Below are 27,443 nucleotides of genomic sequence, written 5' to 3' on the forward strand. Positions count from 1 at the left end.
GGGTGTTCTTAAGGTCCGTGTTTTGGTTCCCTCGTCTTTAAAATGCAACAATAATACCTATTCCATACAGTTGTCACGATGACGATTAAATGAGTTAATATTTGAAAAAATGCTTAGAACACTGCCTGGCATATATTATGCCTATATAAATGCTTTTTAAATAAAATAGAGTACATTTAAACTTCTTTTATAATATTACCTCCAAAGACTCACCTCCTGAACCTTCACCAAAGAAAAAAGATTTACTGGCATTTCCTGAGAGACTGTCTTTTACATAGAAATGTTTAAAGCAGAACTCTTATATATTATGAGCCTAGAAGCTCCAAATCTGTCAAGTTTATATCAAACCTTTAACTGAATTTCAAAGTAAATTGTATAAAAAATAGATGACCCCAAAAGATTATCAAATGAATACTTTATTAGAGTCATAACACTTATAAAATAAATTTCTTTTCATCATGGAGTTACCAGATCTTAAAACCAACCAACACTTCCTCATTTTTACAGCTAAGATATATAAAGAAATTCTCAAATGCCATAATTTTTGTTCAAGTGCTTTGTCAGTCAACTCACAAATCTAGATCGTGATTAATTTACAATTCTAAGTATTCACAGTTAGATGAGTTTTAGGCTTGGTTCTTAATGTTCTAGAAGCAATCCATTTAGAAAAGTGTCACCAAAGCAGATTCATGAAATCATTTAATTTAATGCCACCAAGCATGGACCTGTTATACCTTGGAAACAAAAATACAATCTCACAACTAAATCTAGCAGACTAACTTTTAACAATTCCAGCCGGAATGGACAATATATCCTTATGGCACATATATGACTCTGTAATATACAATTCATAATTCAGGGTTAAGAGTGTGGCATGGAGCTAGAAAAACCAGGGAAGTTGGATATTATAGAAAAGCTATGACATCAGTATAAAGTCACAAGACTGATATCCTCTTGCCACATAGTAAATATACCTTTTATCTCTGTAATTACATCACAAACCAAACCCTAATCAGATTCTTCTTTCTAAGGGATTATCACATAAACAGGATTTGATCATTGATCATTGATTATGCTACTCATTCAAGATTGTTCTATGTTCCATGAAATCTAACAGCCCAGCTTATACATGGCACTTGTAGTGGATGATTCAGCCAAAAAGCAAACGGTTGAAAGTATAAAATATTCAAAAGCCCTCTTTTCCCAGAGGTAGCCCTCTTGAGGCAAGAGATAAGTATCTTGTTTGGACGGGTGGTGTGAGCTGGGGGCCTAACTCTAACTTGTTCTCCCCTTCAAGCCATTTTGGCATGTTACCACGACCAGGGTCTCTGAGGTGGGTTAAAATACTTTTCTGTGCTATTCATATTCAATAGATGTCAGGACTGTTCTCTAAACATGTGAGGATCTACAACTTTAAGTTATATTTCATACTCTATTCAAATTTAACTCAGAGTCATGTAAAAGAATTAGAAGTAAAAAGTTCACCCTTTGGGGAGCTCTATTGGGTAAAGCCTCACATATCCACACATAAATATTTGTATATTCACGCACAGGGTAAACAGCTGTATTTGAAGCATAAATAAACCCAAAGTAAGACATCAGGAGCTAGATACCAGTTCCAGGAGTGGTTAGTGGTCTCTGGGGCTCTCATTTTAAGGATGCCAGATGAGCATTTTGCTCAGTTGTTAGGAAACACTTAGGTGGATTAAGCAACTAGGGTTCACTTCATAAATTACTTTTTCCTGTACCCAAGACTCTGCTTGAATTAGCTTGAGAAACTATAGCCCCTTCAAGGGTATGTGACCATTAACCTAAAGGCAATGTGATTACTGCATAAGACTAAATACTATGTGGCTTGTCTAATTCGCTTTCTACCTTTCAGGATCAGTTCAATAAAATGCAGAACCCATAACCAAGGTTTTACACCAGAGGTCAGCAAACGATACCCTGCAGCCCACAGGCCAAATCCAGCCTGCTGCCGGTTTTTGTAAATAAAAATTTATTGGAACACAGCTACACTCACTCGTTTACTTACTGTCTATGGCTGCTTTCGTGTAGTAACAGCAGAGGTGAGTAGCTGTGACAGAGACTGAATGGCCCACAAAGCCTAAAATATTTACTATCTGGACCTTTAAAGAGTGTCGATCTCCGTTTTACACTAAAACAGAGTTCAGTGGGAAGTTTATTTGAAATGTGTTTTTCTTCAGGAGTTTGAGTTACCTATTAAAATTAAGGTTCAGGTAACTCAGTAACTAAACACAAGAGATACCCCTTTTTTCATGAACGATATCTGTGTATTTTATGGATGTGAAGGGAAATTTTCTTTAAAATAAGAAAAAAAGAGAAAGAGACAGATGTAAAACTAAAGGCTATTTCTCTGTTTAACATCATACTAAAATTAAAATTCCATCCATGAAATGAACCAAAACTTATACTTAAATTCTCTCCATATACTAAACAAATTACCTTGCGGATGCTGTTATATCTGGACAAAACGGTATCCAAATTGATCAGACATAAAGAGTACACAAATGAAACTAACACACAGGCAGTGAGTTTGTAAGGGGTGTTACGGTCGCCATCGTCGTAAAGCCAGACCCAAACTGCAACCGTAACAAGCTGTCGTCACAAAGGCAAAAATCTAAGAAAAAAGAAACAACAATTCACATCAGATTTATAACCCTGACTTTAAGAAAACATTCGTCCAAAGGAACAACTGTCTGAAGACTGACCAGCCTACTTAAAGATACTTCAACGCTAATGAAAATCGTTTATATTCCTCTCTTTTCTTGATGATTTTATCCCCTCACACCATTAACCTTTCTTTTAAACGTTCTAGCCCCTAATAATTTTCTCATTTGTGGACAGCCTTAGGTTGAGCCTTTTTTCCCGTACTGGACTCGCTTGTTAAGCAGTGGTGAAACCCCTAACATGGTACATATTCAAAACTTCATGATGAGACGTCTATTTGCACAGTGATCTCACAGCCAAGCAAAGTGCAGCTGTCAGGACTTGAGGATGTAACAAATCATTTCTGTGACAATGGAAAGTGACCTTAGAGCTGAAGAGAGAAAATCCACAGAAATGAATCATCAGATTGGCGTGGGAGACAGTCCTCAAGTCTGTACTTAGCTCTGAATCACTGTCCTTTATATTCAACAAGGATTTCTTTAGCACCAACTATTCATACATCGGTACATTTGGTACATATAAACAAATAATAGGTATTGTCCTCACCCTTTTGGGGTTTATGATTCATAGAAAACTACCAAAGCAGTTAAATATGTTAAAACATTATGATGTAGTACAGGAATCCTTTACAAGGAAACCAGAGCTCTGAGAAGGAATATCAGATCCACCTACAGAACATTTTTACAGCATAATTACCATTCTGCTATTTTCCCCACCCTTCTTCTCCTGGTTGTCTCTCTGATACATCTCTGATCTAGGCATTTTCTGTTGAATGAGAATGACCACTTTAAAGTACAAATGTGAATATTTAATTAGAACAAGAAATCACAACAACCATGAATTCTGAAAAGCTGACAAATGTCACAAATATTCCCAAATCTAAAACAACAATATTTTTGTTTTATGACCTGCCTGATACATCTTAGTTTTGGAAACCCACTTTCTTTGATATCCTTTTCACAAGACAGTGTGCTCTTCATGAGACAACGGCATTAGAGAGATTTCGTAATCTTGGAGAAAATCTAGTATTTCTTCTTCCACGGTTGATCAAAATTTGTTTTATTTCAATAACTTAGAAAAGTTTATTTCAGTTTTATACCGTATTTGTAATGACATGCAAACTGTGTAGGTCTGTCAAATTTGGGAAACCCTCTATCACATTTCATACACGATTTATAAAATTTCAGGACATTTCAAAATTTCTTGAGCAATGATACCCTTAAATGATAAATCTCAAAGTGTAAATCTTAACTACACTCTGAGTTGCTCATATGTAGTTACAATTGTCCTCCATGTCTTCTCTGCAGTGGCAGATTATGAATTTATGTTACCCTCAGTGATATCAGAATCCTGGGGGGCTACATACACGTGGCTCCCCCCTAGTTCTGTTTATAGTACTGCTCTAGTTTGTGCCTTATAAGCACAGGAATTCTGATAAATTCCATCTCTAATGACTCCCATCAAAAAAAGAAAAAAAAAAAGCCTGGTGCATTTTTAATTATATGTTGAGTATACACCCGAAAGGAGAGAGTTTCTGTTTTGACTAGGAATTCGCTTATGCTTTTGTTCATCCGATGATCTGATCAGCGAGGTTGTTCCCCTGTTGTGAGTCAGCTCAGCTGATTTCACTCACCCACACTGGGCTGGCCTGGCCCCTGCATGAATGACCACTTTTGATACCTATTACTAGGGAAAAGGAGTTTTCCTCTCTCTAAGGTATACTGAAATAAAAAGAAAAGTGAGGGACTCAATGGAATGTCACAAATGAATGGCTCATGCATTTAGTTTCTGTCATTAAAACTCAGAAACTAAAGATTTACTTCTACTGGAGTGTACGGATGAAATGGGGATTAATGTAGAACTTGAAGCATGTAGAGGATTACTAGGGCAGCTTCACTTAGACAGAGAAAGGGAAGGACAAATCTCCCTAACCATGTCTGAAGTTACACCAAGTAGAAAGCACAATTAATTCTTTTCACAAAGTAGACTTTGTTGTGCAAGGTCAACTACTACCGCTGACAGGTATGATCTTACATGAATGTCAGCCTCCTGGTGCTTCAGTTTCATCATCCACAGCACTGGGGGTAACAACTTGGCTCATAAGGTTATTGTACGGATAATCAGCTATTATATGTCTAATGCTGATGGCTATTATTAAAGAAAACTATTGTTGCCGGAGGACTTTCTTGGAGACCTTGACAGGCGAGGGGAAGCGCTGGTAAACTGTATTCATCAAACACTTACTGTGGCCGCCACGTTGATGTTATACTTGTCATCGTTCAAGAGCGGCTGCACAGCCATGGTTCTATTGCAACGTAGATCGTGCAGCGATGTGGCAGCTGCTTGCAGCAAAAAGGCTCCAAAGTAGAAGACGAACACTGTAAAATGGTAAGCGAGATCCTGAAAGAGGGCGGAAAAGGGAGACAGCTACAGTGAAAAAGAAGAGATTTTTCTTCCGTTCCTTATTTGAAATGAAGTTTACGTTCAGGAAAATTAGAACACTTCAACAGTCTTTAACTGCATTTGCCATTTCTTTTGGCTCCCTCAGCAATGTCAAGCTGTTAGAATACCAGTGAAAATCAACTGACCCGTTGTAACTGGCACAGTGGCAAACCTTCAGATCCACTGAATTTTAGAATAAAATATATAATTTCAGTTTAGACTAAGGTACCATAGAATTCCTGCCCTTAAAATTCAAGTAAAATAGCATTTAAATTACATCTTGTTAGAGTTATAATATCTATTTTATTATTGCATATTATATAGTTATATAATTATATACACATTCTATAATCATTTTATTTTTGAGCAATTATTATTTTTATCCATTAGATTGTCATCCCATACACTACGGGCCTATGAAATCACTGAATTCAATACCATATCTCCCGATAGTCTAAAAAACAAAACCAACATATACTTCTACAAAAAGCAGAGGAAATTTTCATACAGAACTCAGTTGTGATTAAGTTATTTATCTCTCGCTGCATGGATGTGACACACAACTCAAAATTCACATCGTCTTACGTGAGTTAATATACCATCAACACACCGCTGTGCATTTTTGTTAACAGTCCCTACAGCAGGTACTTACCATTTATTATTATACACCTTACAATCACCATTTGTTATTTCCATTTGAAGTTGTCATCTTAAAAGGAACGGGAAACGTCTGGTGACATGGCCTGCGACTCTCGGTATGATGTGCCTTCTTCACCAGCCTCAGCTGATGCCACCGTCTTCCCCCTTTGAACGTCAGCCACTCTGGTCTCATCTTGGTCCCCAGGAATCACTCTATACCTCAGGGCTGATACTCTTTACGCATGGGAGCGTCTCTGACCGGAAAGAGTCTTCCCACAACCAATTACCTGTCCCCCAGCCCTCCACACCATCCCCCCCAATAATACCACCTTTCTATTCCTGCCTAATTTTGCCTCCTTCCTCCTTTACAGGAGTATCAGAACTGAGTTGTGCTGAAGGCTTTCCCTGTCCAGTCCTGTTTCCTCCCCCTTCAGCTTTCATAGGTGTTACCATCCAATCAGCTTCTTACACGTCCAGCTCTGTATGGCTTGGGTCATACTATCCAGCTATCCGTACTAGCCTTAGGGTCCTATGCACTCTAGAGTGATGGAGGAAAAGACGTAGTAAGGAACTCATGGCAATGGTGGTGACAAAATCACTATGTAGGCTCCTGGGGTTCTAAAGTCAGGCATGTAAGTTGTACTGGGGAATTACACATCTTGGAAAAGCAGCTCCCGGTGTCCTCCTGGGCCCTTGGAGAGAAGAAACACTTGATCTTGAGACACCAAGTGACTAAGTATCTGGAACTGCTCATTATGAATGGAGTTCTATCAAAGCCACCAACTCATAAAGTCATAGCAACGCTTCTTCAGATGGGAAGGGCACAGCAGCGACCAAGCTGAGCTGGGCTAGAGGGCACAGGCCCCCGTGTCACCCACCAGGATGGGACTGCCCTCCTCCCTCAGCCCACAGCTATGGCCACATGGGGGAGGGGAGCCCTTAGGTCCAGATGAAGGAGAAAGGAAACACCTGTACTTGTTTCTGATGGCACGCTATGCTGTTGCAAGGTGAAAAGGGACAGCAGCTGCATTACACATGCATTATAGCCACATTCAGGGTTGGCTTTGAAAGACAGAGGTTAGGGGATATTTTCCCAGTGGATGGAACGACGAGTGGTGCAGCATGTCATACACTTTGTTAAGAAAGCAAAGCGGCCCAAGGTAAGAACATACAGAGACTTGTGGTCAGTGGTGAATGGTCTGGCAGGCTAGTCAGGGCCGTGGAGAATAAGAGGCTACAAGTTTAGAGACAAGGAAGTATGGAGCAGGGAGATGGACATACGGGATTAAGCATACAGTGTGAAGTGTGACCTTTCTGTTACATGGTCACGCCCACCAGAAGCATCCACCATGGGATGGCACGTAGAGAAAATGACCTGGCCAGCTGACGCAACCAGCCTTTGTCACCAGCTACCCGGTCAGTGGCATTATGGGTACAAGAACAGAGTGGCCATGGCTGGGAGGAGGAGCCTATGTCGAGGCCCAATAGCACGGACTCCCAATTGCCAAAGCTGACCTAGCTACCGCCTTTTCTTAATGCTGAACCTGCCAGCAACAGAGACTGACTCTGAGACCCTGATATGGCACTACTCGCACCTGGTACCAAATTGACGCAACTCAGTTCCTACCTCCCTGGGAGACATAATGGTTCATTCTCACAAAACAGACACTCATTCTGAGTATGGATTTGCTTTTCTTCCCTGCAGAACCTCAGCCTCCAAGACTATCCAGGGACTTACAGAATGCCTGATTTATAGGCATCTACTCAACACAGCATCTGACCAAGGGACCAACTTCTCAGCAGAGGAGGAGTGGGAATGGGCCCACGACCATGAGTTGCCTTGTATGCTGCACCATCTAGAACTCGCTGGCCTGACAGCACGACAGCATGGCTGGCTGAAGGCACCCCTGGAGGCACCACCCTGTGAGGATGTGTGGCCATCTTTCGGGATGCGATAGACACAGTGAAAATGAGTTTTCAGTATGGTGTTGTGTCCTCATTGCAAGAGTGAGAACCAAGGGGGGAAGGAGTTTCTCCTCTTACCGTCATCGCTCCCACTGACCTGATGAAAGACTGTGACTGCTGTCCCCACAACTCCGGGCTCTGCATGATCAGAGGTCCTGGTCCCCGGGGCATGTACTCTTGCTAGAGGATACAGCAAGCATCCCCTTGAACTATGAGCTATGGCTGCTGCCTGTGTACTTTGGATTCTTTGTGCTCAGGGATCAAAAGGCAAGAGGAGGAGTCACCATCTTGACAAGAGAAGGTAGGGTTGCTGACACACAGGAGGGCAGGAAGGAGTCAATGTGGAACTCGGGTGATCTACTTGGGGCCCTGTTAGAACTCTCTTGCCCAACTGTGACTAAAATGGAGAACTGCAGCAATACTGGCCTGAAAGGATAAAGTTACCAGGGGGCTTACACTCTCTCACGAGGGAGGGTTTGCATGACACCACCAGGTAAACCTCGGAGACCAGCAGACATGAGTGCTGAACAAGAGGAGTTTAAAATGGTCAGTGGAGGAGGGCGGTGACCAAGAGCAGCTGTGGCTCTGAGACCAACTCCTGTCAGAGGGGCTGCAGTTTGTCCCTCTAGCCTCTCTCTTTTAATTTCTGCTTCAGGAAGAGAGGCACCCTGGAACCCCGGAGGAGCGAGGCCGCAAACACGTATGGCGAAGTGGAACCACGTGGCGCAAGAAGAGGCCTAGAGCATCCACGGCACGCACTGCACACGTGTCCCTTCCAGAAAGAACCTGACATTCTGCTGTGAGGAGCAGAGTTAGCTGACAGCTTTGGCTTCAGTGGATTTGAGATCTGCTGCTGTGTTTGAACTAAGGTCACATTCTTCCTGGGCCGCCCTCAGCCAGTGATGGCCCAGTGCGGTTACTGGTGCTTGGCCACTTTCCCCCAACACAAGAGTCTTAAAGGGAAGGCTGTGCTCTGGAGCTTCTCACTAATTTGGCCAAGACTTTATCACTCTCTAAGACTTTTTTGCTTTATCCTACATCCTCCCTCTTTTGAAGGTGTTATTTCCTCCCCTTTCCCTCAAAAAAAAAAAAAAATCTCTTATACTTCTAAATCCGTCTTAGAGTCTGCCTCCCAGTGGCCCAGAGAGGATACGTACGCTCTTCTTATTCCCTTCTTGGCCATTAACATAATTATAATTGTTCTGTCAGTTGTGTAATCGTTTCCTCACCTCCACTGTCTACTCCAACAAACTCTTTGAGAGCCACTGCCAGGCCTGTCTTGTACACCATTGTATTTCTAGGTCTTAACATAGGATCAAGCATATACTAGGTGCTCATTAAATATCCCCCATCACTGGAGAGCTACACCCACATTTACATTTGGCTACCCTGGACATCTTATTCTAATTCCTGCTATGTGTGGGATGTGTGCACAAAGGTCTTCCTCACTCACAATTTCACTCATTGTTTTGGACAATGCAGATTATTTGCTCTAAGCCAGAGGTTCTCAAAGGTTAGTGTGTATCAGAAGCACCTGAAGAGCTTGTTAAAACACAGACTACTGGGCACCAACCCCAGAGTTTCTGACTCTATGTGTCTGGGTGGAATCTGAGAATCTGCATTCTTAACAAGTTCCCAGGCAATGCTGGTGCTGCAGGGCAGGGACCACCCTTTGTGGACCACCTGTCCGAAGCCCTTGGCCCTCCCCCATTAGCAGAGGACCCCTTCCCCTTTCTGAGTCTCCGTCACATGCTCTTGCTTTTCTGCCAATCTTCCTAACACTCACGCACCCCAGAGTGCAGCCCACCTGTCGTCACCTCAAGTAAACTCAGCCTCAAGCATGCCTTGAATATTTTCAGCAGCAGGTAACTCTTTCCCACATTCTTATCTCCAGCCCATGTTCTGCTTCTCAGCTCAAGGTCAAACTTTCACTAACTATTAAAAAAAAAAAAAAAAAAAAAAAAAAGCCACGCTGTATATAGGGGAATCCTGTTTTACACAATGGCAGCATGAAAAGGGATAATAGTCCCTCTGAGCTGTAGTTTTCTCATTTGTAAAAATGAGGACAACCATCGTTTTCCGTAAGGTCAAATAGGTAAATGAATGTGGGGACAGAAAACATAGCTCAGGACATTTTAAAAATATTAAGTGATTTCCACACTAGGCAGATGGTCACGTGTGCCAGCTACACTTTTGGGGAAGAAAGGGAAGAAACATGTTTAATTGTACAAGGCCTTTTTTTTTTGGTATCTTTTATTTCTCTAACATATATCTCTCCTTAACACTCCATCTTCCAAAAAGGGAAAAATAAATATGACATCTGTTTAAAGTTAGGTGAAGTGGTATTACTGCCGGTCCATATAAAAACAATGAAGAAAAAGCATCTCAAAATTAAAACCTCTGCTTTCCTCAAATTAGAAGGGGGCAAGTTTTTAGCACTTAATATATATTATTACATATCATATTTTTATTTCACCATTTACACCAACACTAGAAAGCTTGGGAAAAAATACGGAGGACATCAGCCACGAATACTAATTTAATCTCATGATCAATAAAAACTAGAAGCTATACATACTGTAGGTAATATCTCACAATGAATACTTCTAGAAAATAAATTCTTTATCAACACGCATTCTTCATTCACGCATGGCACACAGGCGACATTAAATTGTTATTACGGGGTGGGTGGGAAGCAATAATTTTTTGAGCAATTAATGTCTAACAATTCCAGAATGCAGCAATTAAAACTTGTTACCATCTGGTGACAACTCCATGATATGCATGGCTCGAAAATTTACCCGGCTGAGAGTAAACAAGATAAATTTTAAAATCTATCAAAAGCAGCCATGCGGTCAAAAATGACTAAGTATGTAGAAAATCACAAAAGAATACGGAAAAAAAGGGAGCCCTTTCTAAATACAATGTTAGCGTATAAGCAAATTCCTTGAAGGCCAGAGTTGGCTCTTTGAAAGTATGTCCACCATATGACAAGATTGTGTACTAACAACCACTGTACTGTGTCCTGTGTGTCGCTGTCCCCATTCTTCCCTCAGTAAGAGTAGACTACTCCAGCTAGAAAGCCGTAAGATAAACTTTGCAGGTGACCTATGGAACAGATTGGCAGTTTCAATTGTCCCTTTCATAAAGTGGTTTAATTTAAAAAAAACAAAACAAAAAAACCCAACGTTTTATTGTCTGAACATCAGATACAATGCTACAAATTGGAAAGAAATACAAATTTGGAAAACCTAATTAAACCTAATAAATTTAGGAAACCTAATATTAATGCTTGTACTCAATATCGAAGATAATACTCAATATAAGCAAAAGGAAAGAAGAGGGTATGGACATATGTCTAATAAAACCAGGAGTGATATTGGAAAAATATTTAAACATTGGTAAGGCGTGTGCATCAACCAGTTAGACAGAATGTTGAGCACTGCAGGATCCTGGAGACTCACTACTTTTCCAGATATTAACTCTTTAGTTGCTGGGCTATTAGGAGGTCCAGGAAGGTCTCAAAGAAAGGGCCAGGGTGAGAGGGAGCAAAGCACTTAGGAAGAGGCAGTAGACTGGGGAAATGGCTACGTATTAACCAGTACCAAAGTACCAGTAGGGCTATACTACTGGTACATACTGGCCAAATACCATCTTCAAGCCTGATATTAAAAGAGCCTGGTGGCATTCATCAACATTAGGGATTGACTGATTCATTCATGCATTATTTTAGGAGAGCCAGGCATTTAGAAAAAGGAGATTAAGCATCTATTTGTAACTTAAATAGGGATTTTTGATCTTCGTCACTTGAGTAATTATTAGAAATATCTTCTCATTGTTAATGAGAAATCAAGGCAAACATGCAGAAATACGTTGTATCAGCAACCTAAGAAATAGGACTTTTCGAAGTTTCAAACTGCGAGCCTCAGCGTGTTTAAGGACTTATGATGATTACTGATCACTTACGATAAATCAGACACAAAGCTGAGCACTTTTTCCTACATGAATTCCATTATTCCTTGACAGTATCTGGTGAGGTTGGTATTATTATTACTGTTTTTACAGAGGAAGAAATGAGGTTCAATATTTTGCCCAAGGCTACGTGGTTAGTAAGCAAACCAGACTAATGTCAAAGCCTGTGCATCAGTATAACCACCACACTACACTGTTCCTCCTCAGCTCTACACTAACCCCTGCCATCTGCCCCGGGCCGATTGAATGGACAGCCACGTTTGCTTAGACTTCACTGCTGATAACATTTGGGATGATGGTTCTCTTTATGGTCTATAAATAAGACAAGAGCAAATAGCATCCTTGCTGCTGAATAAAATACTACCACACCGGAAAGGAAAATACATAAATCCCGACTGAAGGTCTGATTTAAGTTCCTAACCACCAAAGTGTGAAGGAAACCTAATGGTGGTTCTTCATGAACTTCATTAAAGCACTGTCCACCAGGCATTGCAATTCATGCTCCACTGGGGACCATTTTGAGCCAGTCCCAGAGAATGAATAACCACAGACGTGAAAGAGGCTCCCTATATTATACGAGAAAAAGGGAAAGTAAGTTGACCCAATTTAATGGTGTCATAATTTTTAAAATGGTGTCGATCGGAAATTCATTTCTTAAAACGTAGCAACTCTTGCTAGTCTAGGACAGGCATTGAAAATAAATATAAAATATCCCCTTTCCTTTTCTAAGTATTTGGAGAGTAAAATATAGAGCTACTTGTTTTCTGAAAGGAATATATGTATTTAGTATCTGAAGCAGGAATCAATGGAAAATTTTAAGATATATGGCACAGTATCCAACTCCCAAAGGCATCTGTTCAATAGTTCAATAACTGTAATGTGATTCATTTGTTGTACGAAATAAAACAGTCTTTGCGGAAAGGTCATCTAACTCATAAAGGAATAACAGAGAGATGGCTCGGCTCCGTCACCACAGGATCTGAACGAACTGGGACCCTGCTGTCCAGCAAGGCCGGCCACATGGCAGCACAGCGGCCTCTGTGCTCTGACCTTTTCTCTCCCGCTAGAGGCAACAGATAGAACAGGGCATCCAGCATTTCAGGACAGAATGAGATATATATAAATTTCTCACATGTTCCTGAAAGAGACTTAAATATCCCTTACCAGGAAGTTCCAATTGGCATTAATCTGAGTCACCACGCCTGACAGGAACACGCCCAGGAAGAGGAGGGAACAGATGAAAGCCGTCACAGACACGAACATGACCCATCCTTGCAGCAGAGGTAGAGGAACGTTGGAGGAGGCGACCAGGATCCACACGAGTCCCCCGAACACCTAAAGGGAAAACGAAACACGGTAATAGGTTTGGGCCACAGAACTGAACATGCTTGCATCGGGCTTACCACTGCCTTTGCTCCTCCCCAGACCCCTGCACGTGTTCCTGCAACCCCGCCAGCGACTTGTCTCTATCGTTACTGGAGAGCTTTCTTCTCTCAGGTGTAGGCCAGCACTGCTACTCTGGGACCTGATCTGACTCCACGCCTATTTCTGCACACCTGCCTTCCTGTTGGACTCTCATCCTCAGCCCATGGCCAGGCTCAGTATTCTTTCACCATCTAAAAGCATTTTCCTTTAAAAGAACTTGAAAAAGAATAGATACATGTATATGTATAACTGCATCACTTTGCTGTACACCTGAAACTAACACAACATTGTTAATCGATTATGCTCTAATAGAAAATAAAAATTTAAAAAAATAAATAAAGTATTTTCCGTTGACCCTGCTGCCTCTCTAACTACTGCCCTCTCTAAGGATTTCCCTTTTCAGTTCACCATTTTTACCAATTCATCTTTGCTAGGCCTCCGCCTCCTCTCCTTGCCGTTACTCTTCAAACCACTGTCCACTGGCTTCTGCTTTTACCATTTCTCAGCGGGGCTATTAACAAAGGTCAGCCATAACTTCCTAACTTGTCACTTCTAATGGCCATGTCTCAGTCCTTATCAGGACCTACTTGTACAGGTGAGGTTATTGCCTATATACAGAATAGCAGCTATTGTACATGACAGTAAACAATAAAATCTTCCATCATTTACTGACACTCTTCTATGTGCTGGGCATGAGAATAGGTACTTGAGATATTCACAGATCTAATATTCAATAAATACCTACTGTCAGGCCAGGTGCTAGGAATAAAACGGTAAACAATGGTCTCCACCATCACATAATTCACAGTCTCTTACAGAAAAGAGAAAATTAAGCAAGTCGCTAAAATGCTGCTTCACACAAGTCACAACTGGGCAAACACTGGGCACTGCAAGTCCACACGATGAGGGCTCTAAATCCAGATTTGAAAAGTCAGGAAACACTCCCTAGAAGCAACAACCCAAAGGACAGGGCCAGGGAGAATAGCAGAGGGCAGAGAAGGCTGTTCCAGGGCAGGGGGGTGCGTCCTGAGATGGTCTGGGGAAGCTGAGAAACAGGCTGGCAGAGCTGAAGGGCAGAGCTCAGGGTGGCAGGAGCAGCGGGCACCATGTGCAGAACGGCCAGAGGTGCGAGCTGGAGACGGAGCTGGAGGGTCCTGAAGGTCAGGTCAAGGAGACGAACTTCACCCAAGGGCAATGGGAAGCCTCAGATCACCTTGAGCAGGAATGAGCATGATCTGGTTTGTACTTAGGAGTTTCTCTCTGGCTGGAGTGTGACAATGGATTGGAGGGGAACAGGTGGAGGGCTGAGGGACCACAGCAGAGACTGTTACCATAACAGAGCGTAAAGTAGACTCCAGGAGCTGAGCACAGACAGAAGTGAGTGGCTCAGAGAGAAACTGAGAAGTAGATGTGAGGGTGGTTGGTGGCTCAGCAGATGTGGGACATGACAGCAAAAGAACAGATAAGGAAAATACCCAGATTTCTGGCTGGGACAGCTGGGAGTGAGTGAGAAGACACAGGAGGAGAAGTGGTGAGGGGTGAAGACACAGGCAGTTTTACGAACCTGACAGCAATAGCCTCGTCCATACTACCACTAGAGAGATAAAGGCTACACACCCTCTGCATGGCATTCCAGGACCTTTACGAGCAAACCTGCCTTTTGCATGCTTGTCTCTTGCCACTAAACCCCTCACATCTCACATTATAGAAAAAGAAATGAACAGTCCAGAGACAAAGCTCTCTCACATCTGAGTGGCCTGACATATGCTGGCCCAGAACGTCGTTCCTTCCCCATGTGTATTTGAGAAACTCCCATGCACGGCTCACCCTGAAGAGCACATCAACCTAAAGGTCCTTCCTGAGTTCCACCCCATGCTCAGGCCCCCCTCTGCCCTCTGGGCAAGCTCCCTACTAGGGATTTGTGACGTCGATGGGAAACATTGTAATTGATGCCCCTGGCTTTCAGTCCAACTGTACTCTTAGATCTTCTTGGCAGCATGCTGCCTTATAATGGCTTGCATCCCATGTCATTTATTAATCTACATAATAATTCTTTCCTCTCAGTCCGGCACTGTGCTACATTTGGCAACACAAAAACCTAAGCTATGGTACACCTGCCTGGAGACACCGACAGGCAAGTGGGAATCAATCCTCCCCGCCGGCCCCCATCCCCCCACACAATATTGCAGGTACGCCTGGCATATGGAAGGCTCTCAGATATTTGCTGAGTGAACAAACTCCTAGTTCCCATATGAGAACAGCTGGAGCACCAAATATTAAAAACCAATAATCGTGTGAATCTTCCTAGATAATATCCAAACTGCGTAACGCACTAAAAGTTAAAAATACAAGTATTAATTTGTTTCTTAAAAAAAGGCCCATACAATTCATTAGTACTTTGAAAAACATTTTGGAAAGTCTAATAAATTATCACTTGAGCAATGATAACAGAAGCACCAATCTAATAAATTGATAATAGTGGTGGTATATCTCAAGTCCTTATTCCAAATCAAATATGAACAATCAACGCCGAAAGTTTTATGAAGTAAATCTAAGTCATGGGTAATAATGCATATTAAAAAAATGTAACCACAACCTTATTAGTAGCTATGAAAGAAACAATGTCCCTGTTAAAAGAGTCTATACTCTTTCATACTGTTTAATAAATATTTGAAGGTGATAAGATCTTCCACTTTTTCTTTTTTTCTCAGCCTCTTCTTGGTAGACTTTTCTTACTCTCCCATCACAAATAAGCTACATTAAATACTGTTTAAGAAATATACATCATTATTACACATCTATTAATTCAAGAATCATTTATTGAAACTCTAGGTGCCAGTATAAAGAATAATAAAGAACAATTGGCCACTGTTTATTAGGGACAGGCAGACTCAGATAGATAAGCATAATTATATGATATCGAAGATTATGATAATTTCACACCTCTGAAGAAGAGGCTATATGATCCCTTGGAATTAAACATAACATGTAATAAACCTGAACTGGACCTCAAACTGGTCAGCCTCAAATCTGCTGCCAGGCACTGCAGAAGGACACTGAGAAAAAAAAAAAAAAGGCAAGGTTCTATCTCCAGGAGCTCTAATAAGGGAGAAATAGACACCATCAAATCTGATTCAGGAGCAGATTGTGGCGAGTGCTATAAAAAGGGCTCAACACCGTGTGCTCCGAGAGACTGCGAGAGGGAAGAAGAAACAGAACGGCAGGAATCTAGACGGTAGGCAGGGGAGGCAGGTTTTGAAGCAGGCTTTCAAGGCAGACGAGGGCTGTGACAGCAGATGCTAATGTGAAACAGTAGAGATGAACTCTTCTTGTCGGACTCAAAACTACAGCCCCTCCCAAACCTCAAAGGCTTGGAAAGGGAACTAAGTGTGTACATGAAAAGAGAACAGACTTGCCTCCCCATTTGTGGTGTGTGTGTGGCTGGAAAGGGGGGAGGGGAGGCAGGAAGGTGTATGGGTGCCTCCCCCGCCCCAAATACACACACACACACACACACACACACACACACACACACACACACACACACGCGCGCGCGCTACATCCCTAGATCAGAGATTCCGTGAAATACAGATTTAAGTCGTCCTTACCACAGGAGCTTTGGAACATAGAGGATGGCCCAGAGAAGAGAAATAATCCCACTCTGGAGATCCACCTTCCTCGTTGCAAGACGGTCACATTGGTGAATGGGTCCCTAGGGCCTGGACACAGTTATTTCTCCCTACTTCACGATAAGCTACCTTTTCTTTTGGCCAAAAGCTACCTTTTCTCCCGAGCTTCCCAATCTAGCTCCAACTTTAAAAATTGAGCTTTTAATAACATTACCAATGCTTAGTATATTCCCTTGACCTAATTCTGCACATTACGAAGCTCAGAGTATTTACCACTCATGTTAATTATCAGCATCCCTGTTCAGTAGAGGTGGCTCTGGAGGTAGCCTGTTTTTAGAAGTGAAACGCAGAGCACAAAAATGGTTAAAATCTGAGGGAGACTAGTTGATAACGTTTCGTAGCAACTGCAGAGTGCACACACCCTGAAGAAGGCTGGAATCCCTGTTCACCCACGGTGATCTGAATCCACATTCTGACCCCTTGTCTATCATGGCCTTCCACCACTCTCTGGTGTCCTAAAAAGTCTGATAATTACACACAAAACTCCCAAATGCACCACCTTTTGAAATTTCTGTAAGGAACCAAGTCAGGGCTCATGACTTTGAATCTCAAGCTCTGACAAAAAGACAACCCGACTTCCAGGTAATGCAAAGGCAAACACGTCTTCAAGTAGATATCAGTCTTCCCCTGTGACCCCCTCACCTCCTGAGCTCAAATTCAGGTGTACCTGGCACACACCTCAAGCGCTCAGATACATCCCGAGTTGCCGTGATTAAGTTGCTACCCATTCCTAAGGCCACGGCTCTCCTTGGCGGCTTACTGTAGCATATGCTCATCCCTTCAGCTTGGCTCCTGCAGGGCAGAAGGGGTGTATCTTGGCTGACGCCTTCCCATAAGAACACCATGGAAGTATTATTCATCCACACATCACACCGAACTGAACCCTCAGAGCTGGAGCTAAAACATGTTTTCACTAGAAACTGTGGACTGGCAAAAATATGTAACCCCACGGGAAACCACGGTCTTGAGCAAGCAGCAATTCTGGCTGCGTGGATTACAGACTGCTCAAATTGAGTCCTATTTGGATGGTCTTCCTATGTCCCCAAAGGATTCCTTTTGCAAACACCCTTTTTCTTTTCAACTGTCACTTATTTCCTAATAGCGTGCTTTTAAAACATGCCCTCCGACATCTTGGCTAATAATTTTCAAACCACTTTGACACCTTCATCTTAGTATACTCTTATTATTCACTAAGTAAACAGGCCAATTCCTACTCTGACCTATTTTCAGTCAGTGTTTGGAATGAAACCAGGGAAAGGTAAGTGAAGCTGAAGGTATAAAGGACTGGTTAGACTGCCCTAAGGAGAAACATTTCAATACTTAGAACTTTCTGTGTATAACACATGACCTCTCCTTCCAATTCTCCTACTGCTTACATATTGGGCTTTTCATCACTTTATATCAGTGAGGACGAACAAATCAGAAAGACTGGAGGAAAAAATGTCTCCCAATCTGGCTTACAGAGTTAATCTGAGTAAGAGGTCGAAGCTGGTGAGGGTAACAGAAATACGAGCTAGCATTTATCTAGGTCTTGTGTTCAAGCACTATTCTAAGGGTTTTATTTGTACCAATTTAATCCTCTGAGATTAACACTGAGAGATTAAACACTGAGAGCTAAGTACTATTATTATCATTACCATTTTATACAGATGTTAATCAAGGTAGAGAGCCATTAATAAATTGCTCTAAGTTATACAGTTAATAAATGTTAGACCTGGGATTTGAACCCGGCAACGGGCTACCAGAGCTTATGCTCTTAACATTATGTTAGTTCGTCCCCATCAAAGTTTCGTGTTTATTCTAGAGCAGGGTTTCTATACTTTTGCCATGGATTGGCTTGGGGCAGGGGCAGGGTTGATTCTCCAAAATCATATCAAATTGGGTAGATAAGTGCATATACATTTTTCTGAGGGCACAGTCTACAATGTTCATCAGAATCACAAAGGGGTTTGTGGCCCTCCAAAAGTTCAGAATACCTTATCTTCTTGATCACCCCTCCTATTTCAATGGGTGCTACAAATGAAACAATAGGATTAAAGGATGTTAAACATGTTCAGACTATTTATCTTCTAGGGAATAGATTACCTATAACTCCATTTTACACACAACTTGTATTCCAAAGAATGTTTTTAAGTGGGAACATACTTCAGTCAACAGATACAATAGCTGAATAGATGTGTTTACAAGGCAGCCCCTAAAAGTGTAAAGTCACTCATGATGTGACTGCAGTCCAGTGGTTACAGCACTGGTGAATACTCCTGCCTGCCTCTCCAAGCTCACCCTCTCCCCTGCAATGCTCCTTCCCCTGCCACCGTATCTCTGCACTGCAGCCTCTGTCCCTCACCGCCTGCACACAAAGCGTCTGTTACACTGGGCCATGCTTCTGCTCAGCATGCTGCCATCAGAATTTTCGCTGGATAACTAAACTCTAGTACTATATCTTCCAGAAAGACTTCCCTGGCTGGATGCCATCTCTTGGTGCTTCCATGGCTACCAAGCTGATACTAATCTTAAAATGGAAAGCCCATATTATAGGGGAGAAGTATGCTCTGGCCCTCTTTTATTCTCATTTATAATTTCCCTTGATTTTTAAAATCCTCTTTTCATGTTTATAGGTAACTAGTTATCACCTAGGTTAAAAATGTTCACGCATGCCCGTGCTTCAGTATCAACAAGGACTGTACAAGTCATTGCCTCTTTTCTTTCTTTTTACCTTACTTCTTCTGAACGCTATTATACAAAAGTTAGGAATGTCATCTATGGCGACTATGAAAGGGCATGGCCCTTTTCATATAAAACAGGACACAGGAAATTCAGGTCAAACTTTAAACTCCTGGAGAGGAGTCATGACATTTTAAAAGTTGGGCAATAATAAATGCTGGAGAAGGTGTGGAGAAAAAGGAACCCTCCTACACTGTTGGTGGGAATGTAAATTGGTATAACCACTATGGAGAACAATATGGAGGTTCTTTTTTTTTTTTTAAAGATATTCTCTATGTATTTCTTCTTTAGGTCTTTTTTTAAAATTTTTATTTTATTTTTTTATATTTATTTTTGGCTGTGTTGGGTCTTCGTTTCTGTGCGAGGGCTTTCTCTAGCTGCGGCGAGTGGGGGCCACTCTTCATCGCGGTGCGCGGGCCTCTCAAAAAACTCTTTAAAAAACTAAAAATAGAGCTACAATATAATCCAGCAATCCCACTCCTGGGCATATATCCAGAGAAAAGATACATAATACATAATGCATAATTCAAAAAGATATATGCACCCCAATGTTCATACCAGCACTATTTACAATAGCTAAGACATGGAAGCCACCTGTGTCCACTGACAGATGAATGGATAAAGAAGATGTAGTGTATACACACATGGAATATTACTCAGCCATAAAAAAGAATGAAATAATGCCATCTGCGGCAACATGGATGGACCCAGAGACTATCATACTAAGTGAGGTAAGCCAGACAAAGACAAATATTATATGATACAGCTTATATGTCTAATCTAAAAAATGATACAAATGAACTTATTTACAAAACAGAAATAGACTCACAGAAATAGAATATAAACTTATGGTTACCAAAGGGGAAAGGGCAGAGGGATAAATTAGGAGTTTGGGATTAAAATATATACACTACTATATATAAAATAGAGAACCAGCAAGGACCTACTGTATAGCACAGGGAACTATACTCAGTATCATGTAATAACGTATAATGGAAGAGAATGTAAAAAAAAGAATACATATATATACATATATATGTATAATTGAATCACTCTGCTGTACATGTGAAACTAACACAACATTGCAAATCAACTATATTTCAATAAAAAGTTAAAAAATAAAATAAAATGCTAGAAGAAAGGAAAAAGTTGGGCAAGACTTAAGAGGGCGTACTCCAAAGCTGCTCTTCCCCGCTCCAGCCAGTTTCTCTAGAATATTTTCACACTGTTCAGTTTGTCCTACAGAACAATCACACAGCATTTGCTACGTACTGAACATCCGTGGTGTTGGCTACACCTGCCTCACTCCTGTCCCATGTCATTACACAGTCTTCCCTATTCAGCTGTATCAATGCAGATATGCCACATCCATGGCTCCTACCACCGGGTACGACATTTCTATCAGGCGCCACAAGACAAATCTCCTCTCCTTAACCTTTTCCTTTGGAGCTCAAGGTCAAGGTTTTCAGCAACTTGGTTTGAAGTTTTCCATGTTTCAGTTCTTCCTATTTCTTTCCTATATCCCAGCCAGGGAAAACGATTGCTGAAAATAATCTTTGGCAGGGGCACATTTTTTTCTTATGAAGTTTTAAAGACTTTTTTTTCACATGGGTGGAGATTTTTAACCCAGACGCAAAGTAAAAATTTTACCTATAGAATTAAAACCCCTTTGAAGCAGGGAAAACATACCCACAGATAGCCCCTCTTCACCACTGCAGACACACAATGTCCCTTTGCAACCGAAATCTATTTTCTGGGTGAGAAAAGAGAACTCTATACAGCTGAACATTTATGTGTTAGTCCATCTACAGTCAAAGCTGCAGGTTGAAAATAACCTGAAATCCCTTCCATAGAACTATCTGCATGACGGCACATGCCTGCTCCACAGCCCCTCCTTCCCCATCATCCTTTCATTAACATTTTGTTTTTCTGGCGTTAAGTCCTCTGTGTTACATCTTATACTTAAGTTTGGTCTACGATCATTTCAGGCCATGTCAAAACTTTACATATGCGGTTGACCTTCTAAATATCAAATCTGTGCCTCTTCTCTGCTTTTCTTTGTCCTACTTCTAGTTCTCACCACCCCTCATCCAAACCACTGCAATAAGCCCTTTAGCTGACCTTCCTGCCTTCAGTCTCTCTGCTTTATAACCAGACTTCATTACTCAAAGATTTCTGCAAGTCTGATCAAGTTATCCCTGTCCTTCAGCAGCTCCCCATCACAGACGAAAACAAATGCTATGCCTTGGCCTATCATTTCCCAGCAAACCACACCTTGACCCCTACCTGCTCTTTTTCCTCCTCCTGCCACCTTCCCATAAGTCATGTAGAAAAACACACACAGAAAAGCACCAACCATTGCCAGAACTTCATGCCATGGTCTTTCTTGTCTCTGGGGTTTGCACATGCCCTTGTTTCTACCTGGAATTCTCTTTCCCACTTTTGTCTACTGAACCCCTACTCATCATTTCAGGCTAAACTCAAACGTCACCATCCCATTAAAGCTGCCCTGTCCTGGCCGTCCCAGTGGCCAGATGTACTCCACCCTGTTTTTCAATAGTACTTTTCGTAAACCAATTTTATCACTTCAAATGCAGCACTGTAATTCTTTCTTAGCTTTATACTTTACCGTATAGGACTTTCCTTTAAGGGCAGGAGTTATGTTAATTATCCTATTTCCAGGGCATAAGATAAGGCCTGATGCATACCAGGTTATTAATTATTTGTTGAAAAAATGAAAATTACTGTCGCATCCAAAACACTGCAGTTAGAAGCCTGTGAATAAGAGTCCTAGACCATCTCCCATAAAGAGAAATGTTCAGGAATATCATGGGGAATGTAGACAGTTTCCTAAATACTGAAACTGTGAAACACACTGAATTCAATAATGACCTTTATTCTTTTCCATGTTTAATACTGTTACTTCCAATCTTCTTGTGCATAATACTCATTGAGGACAAGGACCAGAGATAGCTTGTTTAGCCCAATAGTACAGATGTTCCAGTGTCATTTTCTTATAATACACCTGCCTGGAAAGTGCTTTAGCTATAGTTCACTTTCCATTGTTGTGTCTTTATTCCCTGAATGGTAGTTATTTGGGGGGCATATCCTCTCAACTAGGTTATAAGCTCTTTCAAGTGAGGCAGAGTTTAAATATCTTTGTTCCCAGAATAGTGTCTGGCGCACAACAGGTATTCAATAAACACCTGATGAATGATTTACAAAACACTAATTCAGGAAACACTTAATCAAAACATTAGATTTTGAAAATGATAACTTTTGAAGGCAACGTTTTCCATCTTAAACTAAAAGGCTTCACTTTGCAAAACTAACTTAGTATTAAACTCTTCATAGCAAGCACACATTGATAAGTATAGCTGAGTGCAAAAACCCAGAGGTAGACAACTTAGGTGTCTAGCAGTACAACATACCTATCTCAAGAAAACCACACCATGCATGTGAAGTTGCAATATCTCCACCTATAAAGCCAGTGCTATAAACTACTTTACCTGGTGTTTGGAGGCTGGCAATATCTGTATCTTTTGAATCATCTCCCCACCAAATGCCTGACATTTAAGAGATTGTGAATGTGGTACAACAAGGCAAATTGAAATTAAATAATTGAGCAAAGTTACTGGTTAGTGCGAGAAGTGAACTCCAAGATCATGGTTTCATTAGCTTAGTCAACTATAGATAGCCCAGCATCTTTGTCAGATGCAGTTTTCAGGTGTTCAGTTTTAGACAGCAATGCGACTTAAAGAAATTGCAAGGACAAATGGATTCGATAGAAAGTCAAAATTAAGGAGTTTGGGCATATTCAGAAACACTGGCAGAGGCTAAAATAAGGGGTCCCCAGAAAGGACATCACCCAGAGCTTAGAACTGCTTCTGGTGAATTCTCACGTTTAATTTACAGAGAGAAATTTCTGAAGAGGAGCCATGGGAGACTGAACAATTTCAAGGGATCAGAAAATTAGAGGGATATTAAGAAATCCGGGACCAAAGTGCTTCAAAAGTGTCTACTTTGCTTATATCTGTGCATCTCCTCCGTGTGGATGTTCTAGGTAGAGAGAGGGGACCAAGGTGGCCTCCACCTCTGCTCTCTTAAAGCACACGATCCAACAGCTCTAAGTGGCACAGAAGGATGAGGGCCAAGAAGGAGCTATAGTTTGGCTCTAGTGTGGTCTCTTGTTTCTCTAAGGTCACCAGTTTCACTGGAATATTCTGGTCCTTTTATTTTTTGCAGGTTGGGTTGGGGAGGAAGGAGGTTGATATCAAGTAAAAGGTAATGGAGGCCTATGATTGAAACCTATCAAGATATTTGGCCAAGAAAAGTGAAAATTAAATGGAAATGGCTTTCAGAAGTGATGCTGTTCTATCTAGATAAGGATCCTAGAAGTGTTTTGGGGCTAAGAAGCCGGAGGAAATGAAGAGACAAGAGGAAGGGACTGGATACTTCTGTGAGCCTGGGATTTCTCCTGGGATGGGGCGTGGCAGAAGTTCTAGCAGAGGGAGAGGGTTCACATTCGCAGGAGAGAGCTGTCTTGTCCACAGAGCCCCGAAAAGGCCTCCCTTGGTGGTTCCCAGACATGACTGTACATTAGAACCTCGCGGGAGCTTTTTAAAAAACCTAATGAACTCGGATGCTGCCCCAGAGAGTCTGATTTAATTAGTCTGGCCTAGCGACAGTATTTTAAAAAGCTGCCCAAGCAATTAAGTATAGCAGGAGTTGAGAACTAACCAATGGGCTAGATAAATAAAGAGATATGGGGGTGGGAGGGAGGAAATAGAATAAACCACTTTCCACTTTTTTCCTCAGAATTAGGTGGAGTTTCCAAAAGTGTCACATGATCACGGGTGGTTCTTGAGATGGCATTTGATTTGATAGCACATGGCTAGGCCTTCTTTGCATATATATATACATATATGTATGTCACATTTTTTACATATATACATACATATGTAAACATATAAGTACCTATTTGAATAAATATTAGAAAAATATGATCAGCATATCAAATTTGAGAATTCATGTTTTTATTGCTTAGGCTGAGGCTAAGGTAAGGTACTGAAGCTCAGAAAGTGAATGCATTTAAAGTGCACCATCTGTAAATTCTAGAACAGGTGAATACGGCAAAAACTTCTAACAGAGGTATGCAAACAACTGGAGTCTGAGGAACACGGAAGTAAAGTAGCCCAGAACCTATAAAATCTTTCTTCCCAGGCTTCACTGGTCTCAGGCTGTCTCCCTCCCCACAGTAGGGCTGCCCACCCAAGGCCACCCTCTCCCCGCTCTTCTCACCTGGGTGCCCGCACCTCATCCCAAGCATTCAGATGCTTCCGAACTGGGCTCAGACTCAAACCAGTTTCTTCTAGCCTCGCAGTCACGATCCGATTACTGATGTCATAGCCTGTAACTCACTTGTCTCCTTTTTCAGATTCAAATCTGAGCTAAACTTAACTTAGGGTGCCTTAGCATAATGGGGCGGAAAACCAATGCTCACAAGGCGTTCCAGCCCCACAAGCACAAAAGTGAAACCGAAGTGACCCAAATCCAGGTTATGCAAACTCAAAGGTGTGGGTGAGGGGGGACGATATGAAAACTCCAAACCGAGCAAGCAAAGCCAGCCTGCAGGAAAGGCACTGACTGGCAAACGTTTCACTCTGTATTTGCCATTCTCAGGGCATGATGCAACCTCAGGTTGCCCAATTTATATTTGCACATTTTCCCCAGCGAGCTTCAAAACCTCCCAACTCCATTAAAGTGCCTTTTAAAAAGTTCAAGTCTGCAGCCCAAGAAGGCTGCACGACAGGCCGGGTGACCCGACGGTCACCTAGGCCCAACAAAGTGCGCTGAGAGGGTTTGGAGTTGCAAAGGTAGACTAGGAAGGGAGAAGGCGCAAACTCAGGCAGCGAGGAGCTTGACAGCCACGTTTGTACTTTTACCCTACCATTCTCAGCCCACTTGATTAGACACTGCCCAGGGCACCGTATGGGCTTCACCTTTTCCCTGCCCTGCCTCCTGAGCCCTGCTCCTCTCCCCAATCCAAAGGGCGCTCATAATGGCAAAAGGAAAAAAAAAAACCAAACAGCCCAGGTCTTTTAGCCCTCCTTCTCCTCTTCCTGGTACCTCCTGCCCCCTCTTTCCACATCCTGGCGGCCTCCTGGTCACCCGGTCGTTGGCTCCACCTTGCACCACCCAACAAAATGGCAGGTAGCATCAGGCGAGGCCGAGAGCGCCGGCTCCCGCTCCAGCCCAGCGCGGCCCCTGGCCAAACCGCCGGGGGTCTCTGACAGTACCCCAACTCCAAAGAGCCTTCTCCTCTCCAAGTCCCCAGTTCTCGGCCCCGCGGGGCCTCCTGCTCGCTCTCCCGGGACCATTTCTGTCGCCAGCGGAGGAGCAGGTGCCAGCGTAACAGGTGCCAGGCGAGAGGGCCAGGGCGGTGGCGCCGTCGCCCAGGTGCGGGCTGCGCTGGGCATCGGGAGGACCCGGGGGGCGCGCGCAGGAGAAGGCCACGCCGGGGGGACGGGAGCTGGGGGCCGCGCAGCAGGAGACAGCCCGGGGGCAGGATGCCGCTGCCAGTTCTCGCCACCCGGGGCGCGACCCTCGCCCAGGCTGCCCCACTTACAATCTCCAGGCAGACGAAGGCGCCCGAGTAGGTCCGCAGGATGTCGGTGCCGACGGGCAGGGTGACCCGTGGCGCCGGGAAGGACACGGCGGGATTCGGGGGCGGCGGGACTGGCGCTCCGCCGGCCGACATGCTGCCGCTGTCACTACTGCGTCTCCGCGCGCCGCCGCCACCTCCCTCCGCCCGCCTCCGCCTGCCTCCGCCTCCCGGGCTCCCGCCGCCGCCGCCGCCGCCGCCGCTGCTCGGGTCCGCGAGCTCCGGGCGCGCCGCCCGGGAGGGGGGCGTGGCAGCGCTGTCCTCGGCCAGGCGGGGCCCCGCCCCGTCACGTGGGCCCAGGTGAGCGCGCCTCCGCCCCGGCGCCCGCGCGGGTCACGTGCACAGGTGCGGCGGCCACCTGGCCCGGTCCTTCCTGCTCTGCTCTTCTGGTCCCCTTTGCCGGCCAGCGGCCAGCGCTCCTGGAGCGTCTCGACGTCCGGCTCCACCGCTCCGCTCTTTATTTGTTCCTTCTTTCCCTCCCCTGGTTTCCACCTATTCTCTTCCACCTGTCCTCCCCCCAACTCTCACAGCTCCCCTACTCCACTGCCCTCAATTTGACTGCAAGACTGGTCTTGGAGCTGTGACTCAGAAGGTGAAATCAAGGTCATCAGTCACACCCAAAAAGTGGAGTGGATCAGCTTAAAGTGGGACTCTTGTGGGATTTTAAAAACACCACTAGAACAGTGTCGCCTACTGAAGTCAGATGGGTCAGCTCAAACATCTAGTGGCAGTGTATGCCGGGCAGGTAACCAAATGCTGTGCGCGCCAGGGGCGTGCTCATCTGTGAAATGGGGCTGAGGTTATCTACTGCGTATGGCTATCCGAATTACATGACATAACGTAAAAAGAGTAAACTCATAGTAAGTGCTCCTCAAATGGTAGCTGATATGATGACTACTATTTTTCTAATTTTTACACATGCACACATCACACTGTTGTGTACACATGATGTTGCATAGGTTATATTTTCCACATAAAACTTTACTTATTGATTTCACCTGTCTGAAACCTATGAATTGCCGTTGTCTTTTAAACGCTTAAAAGGCAGATTTTTTTTTTTTTTTTAAGGATTCTGTGTATGGTTTGGATTCCCTGCCCCAGTTTATCCCCGTTTTATATTTGGTTTTAACGTCAACATTTAATAAGTGAAATAAAGGAGATGAGATTAATTTTCTCAAAGATCAGCTGAAAATAAGCAAAACTACACACAGCAGCATACACATGTAGAGCAGGTT

At 43.0% G+C, this 27,443-nt stretch overlaps 1 protein-coding gene across 1 annotated transcript; it reads right to left on the reverse strand.

The window, feature by feature from the left end:
• Positions 1-398: 398 nt before the first annotated feature.
• MAL2 (mal, T cell differentiation protein 2) lies at positions 399-26,696 on the reverse strand. Its single transcript, XM_036830464.1, has 4 exons — positions 26,173-26,696; positions 12,874-13,044; positions 4,936-5,091; positions 399-2,641 (listed from the first exon to the last, which is right to left on the reverse strand). Exons 1-4 carry the CDS (start codon positions 26,302-26,304, stop codon positions 2,570-2,572), a joined length of 531 nt encoding a protein of 176 aa, XP_036686359.1. The 5' UTR covers positions 26,305-26,696; the 3' UTR covers positions 399-2,569.
• Between the last annotated feature and the right edge of the window lie 747 nt (positions 26,697-27,443).

This window comes from Balaenoptera musculus, chromosome 17 (genome assembly GCF_009873245.2).
Source record: "Balaenoptera musculus isolate JJ_BM4_2016_0621 chromosome 17, mBalMus1.pri.v3, whole genome shotgun sequence".
NCBI classification, from domain to species: Eukaryota; Metazoa; Chordata; class Mammalia; order Artiodactyla; family Balaenopteridae; genus Balaenoptera; species Balaenoptera musculus.

What these genes read in the sequence shown, in the direction of transcription:
- MAL2 (XM_036830464.1), bottom strand. Translation starts at nt 26,304, where the DNA reads ATGTCGGCCGGCGGAGCGCCAGTCCCGCCGCCCCCGAATCCCGCCGTG. An exon ending in CCTTCGTCTGCCTGGAGATT is followed by an intron (nt 13,045 to 26,172) that starts GTAAGTGGGGCA and finishes TTTTCCCTTTAG; the next exon opens with GTGTTCGGGGGACTCGTGTG. An exon ending in ACATCAACGTGGCGGCCACA is followed by an intron (nt 2,642 to 4,935) that starts GTAAGTGTTTGA and finishes CTTTTTTCTTAG; the next exon opens with ATTTTTGCCTTTGTGACGAC.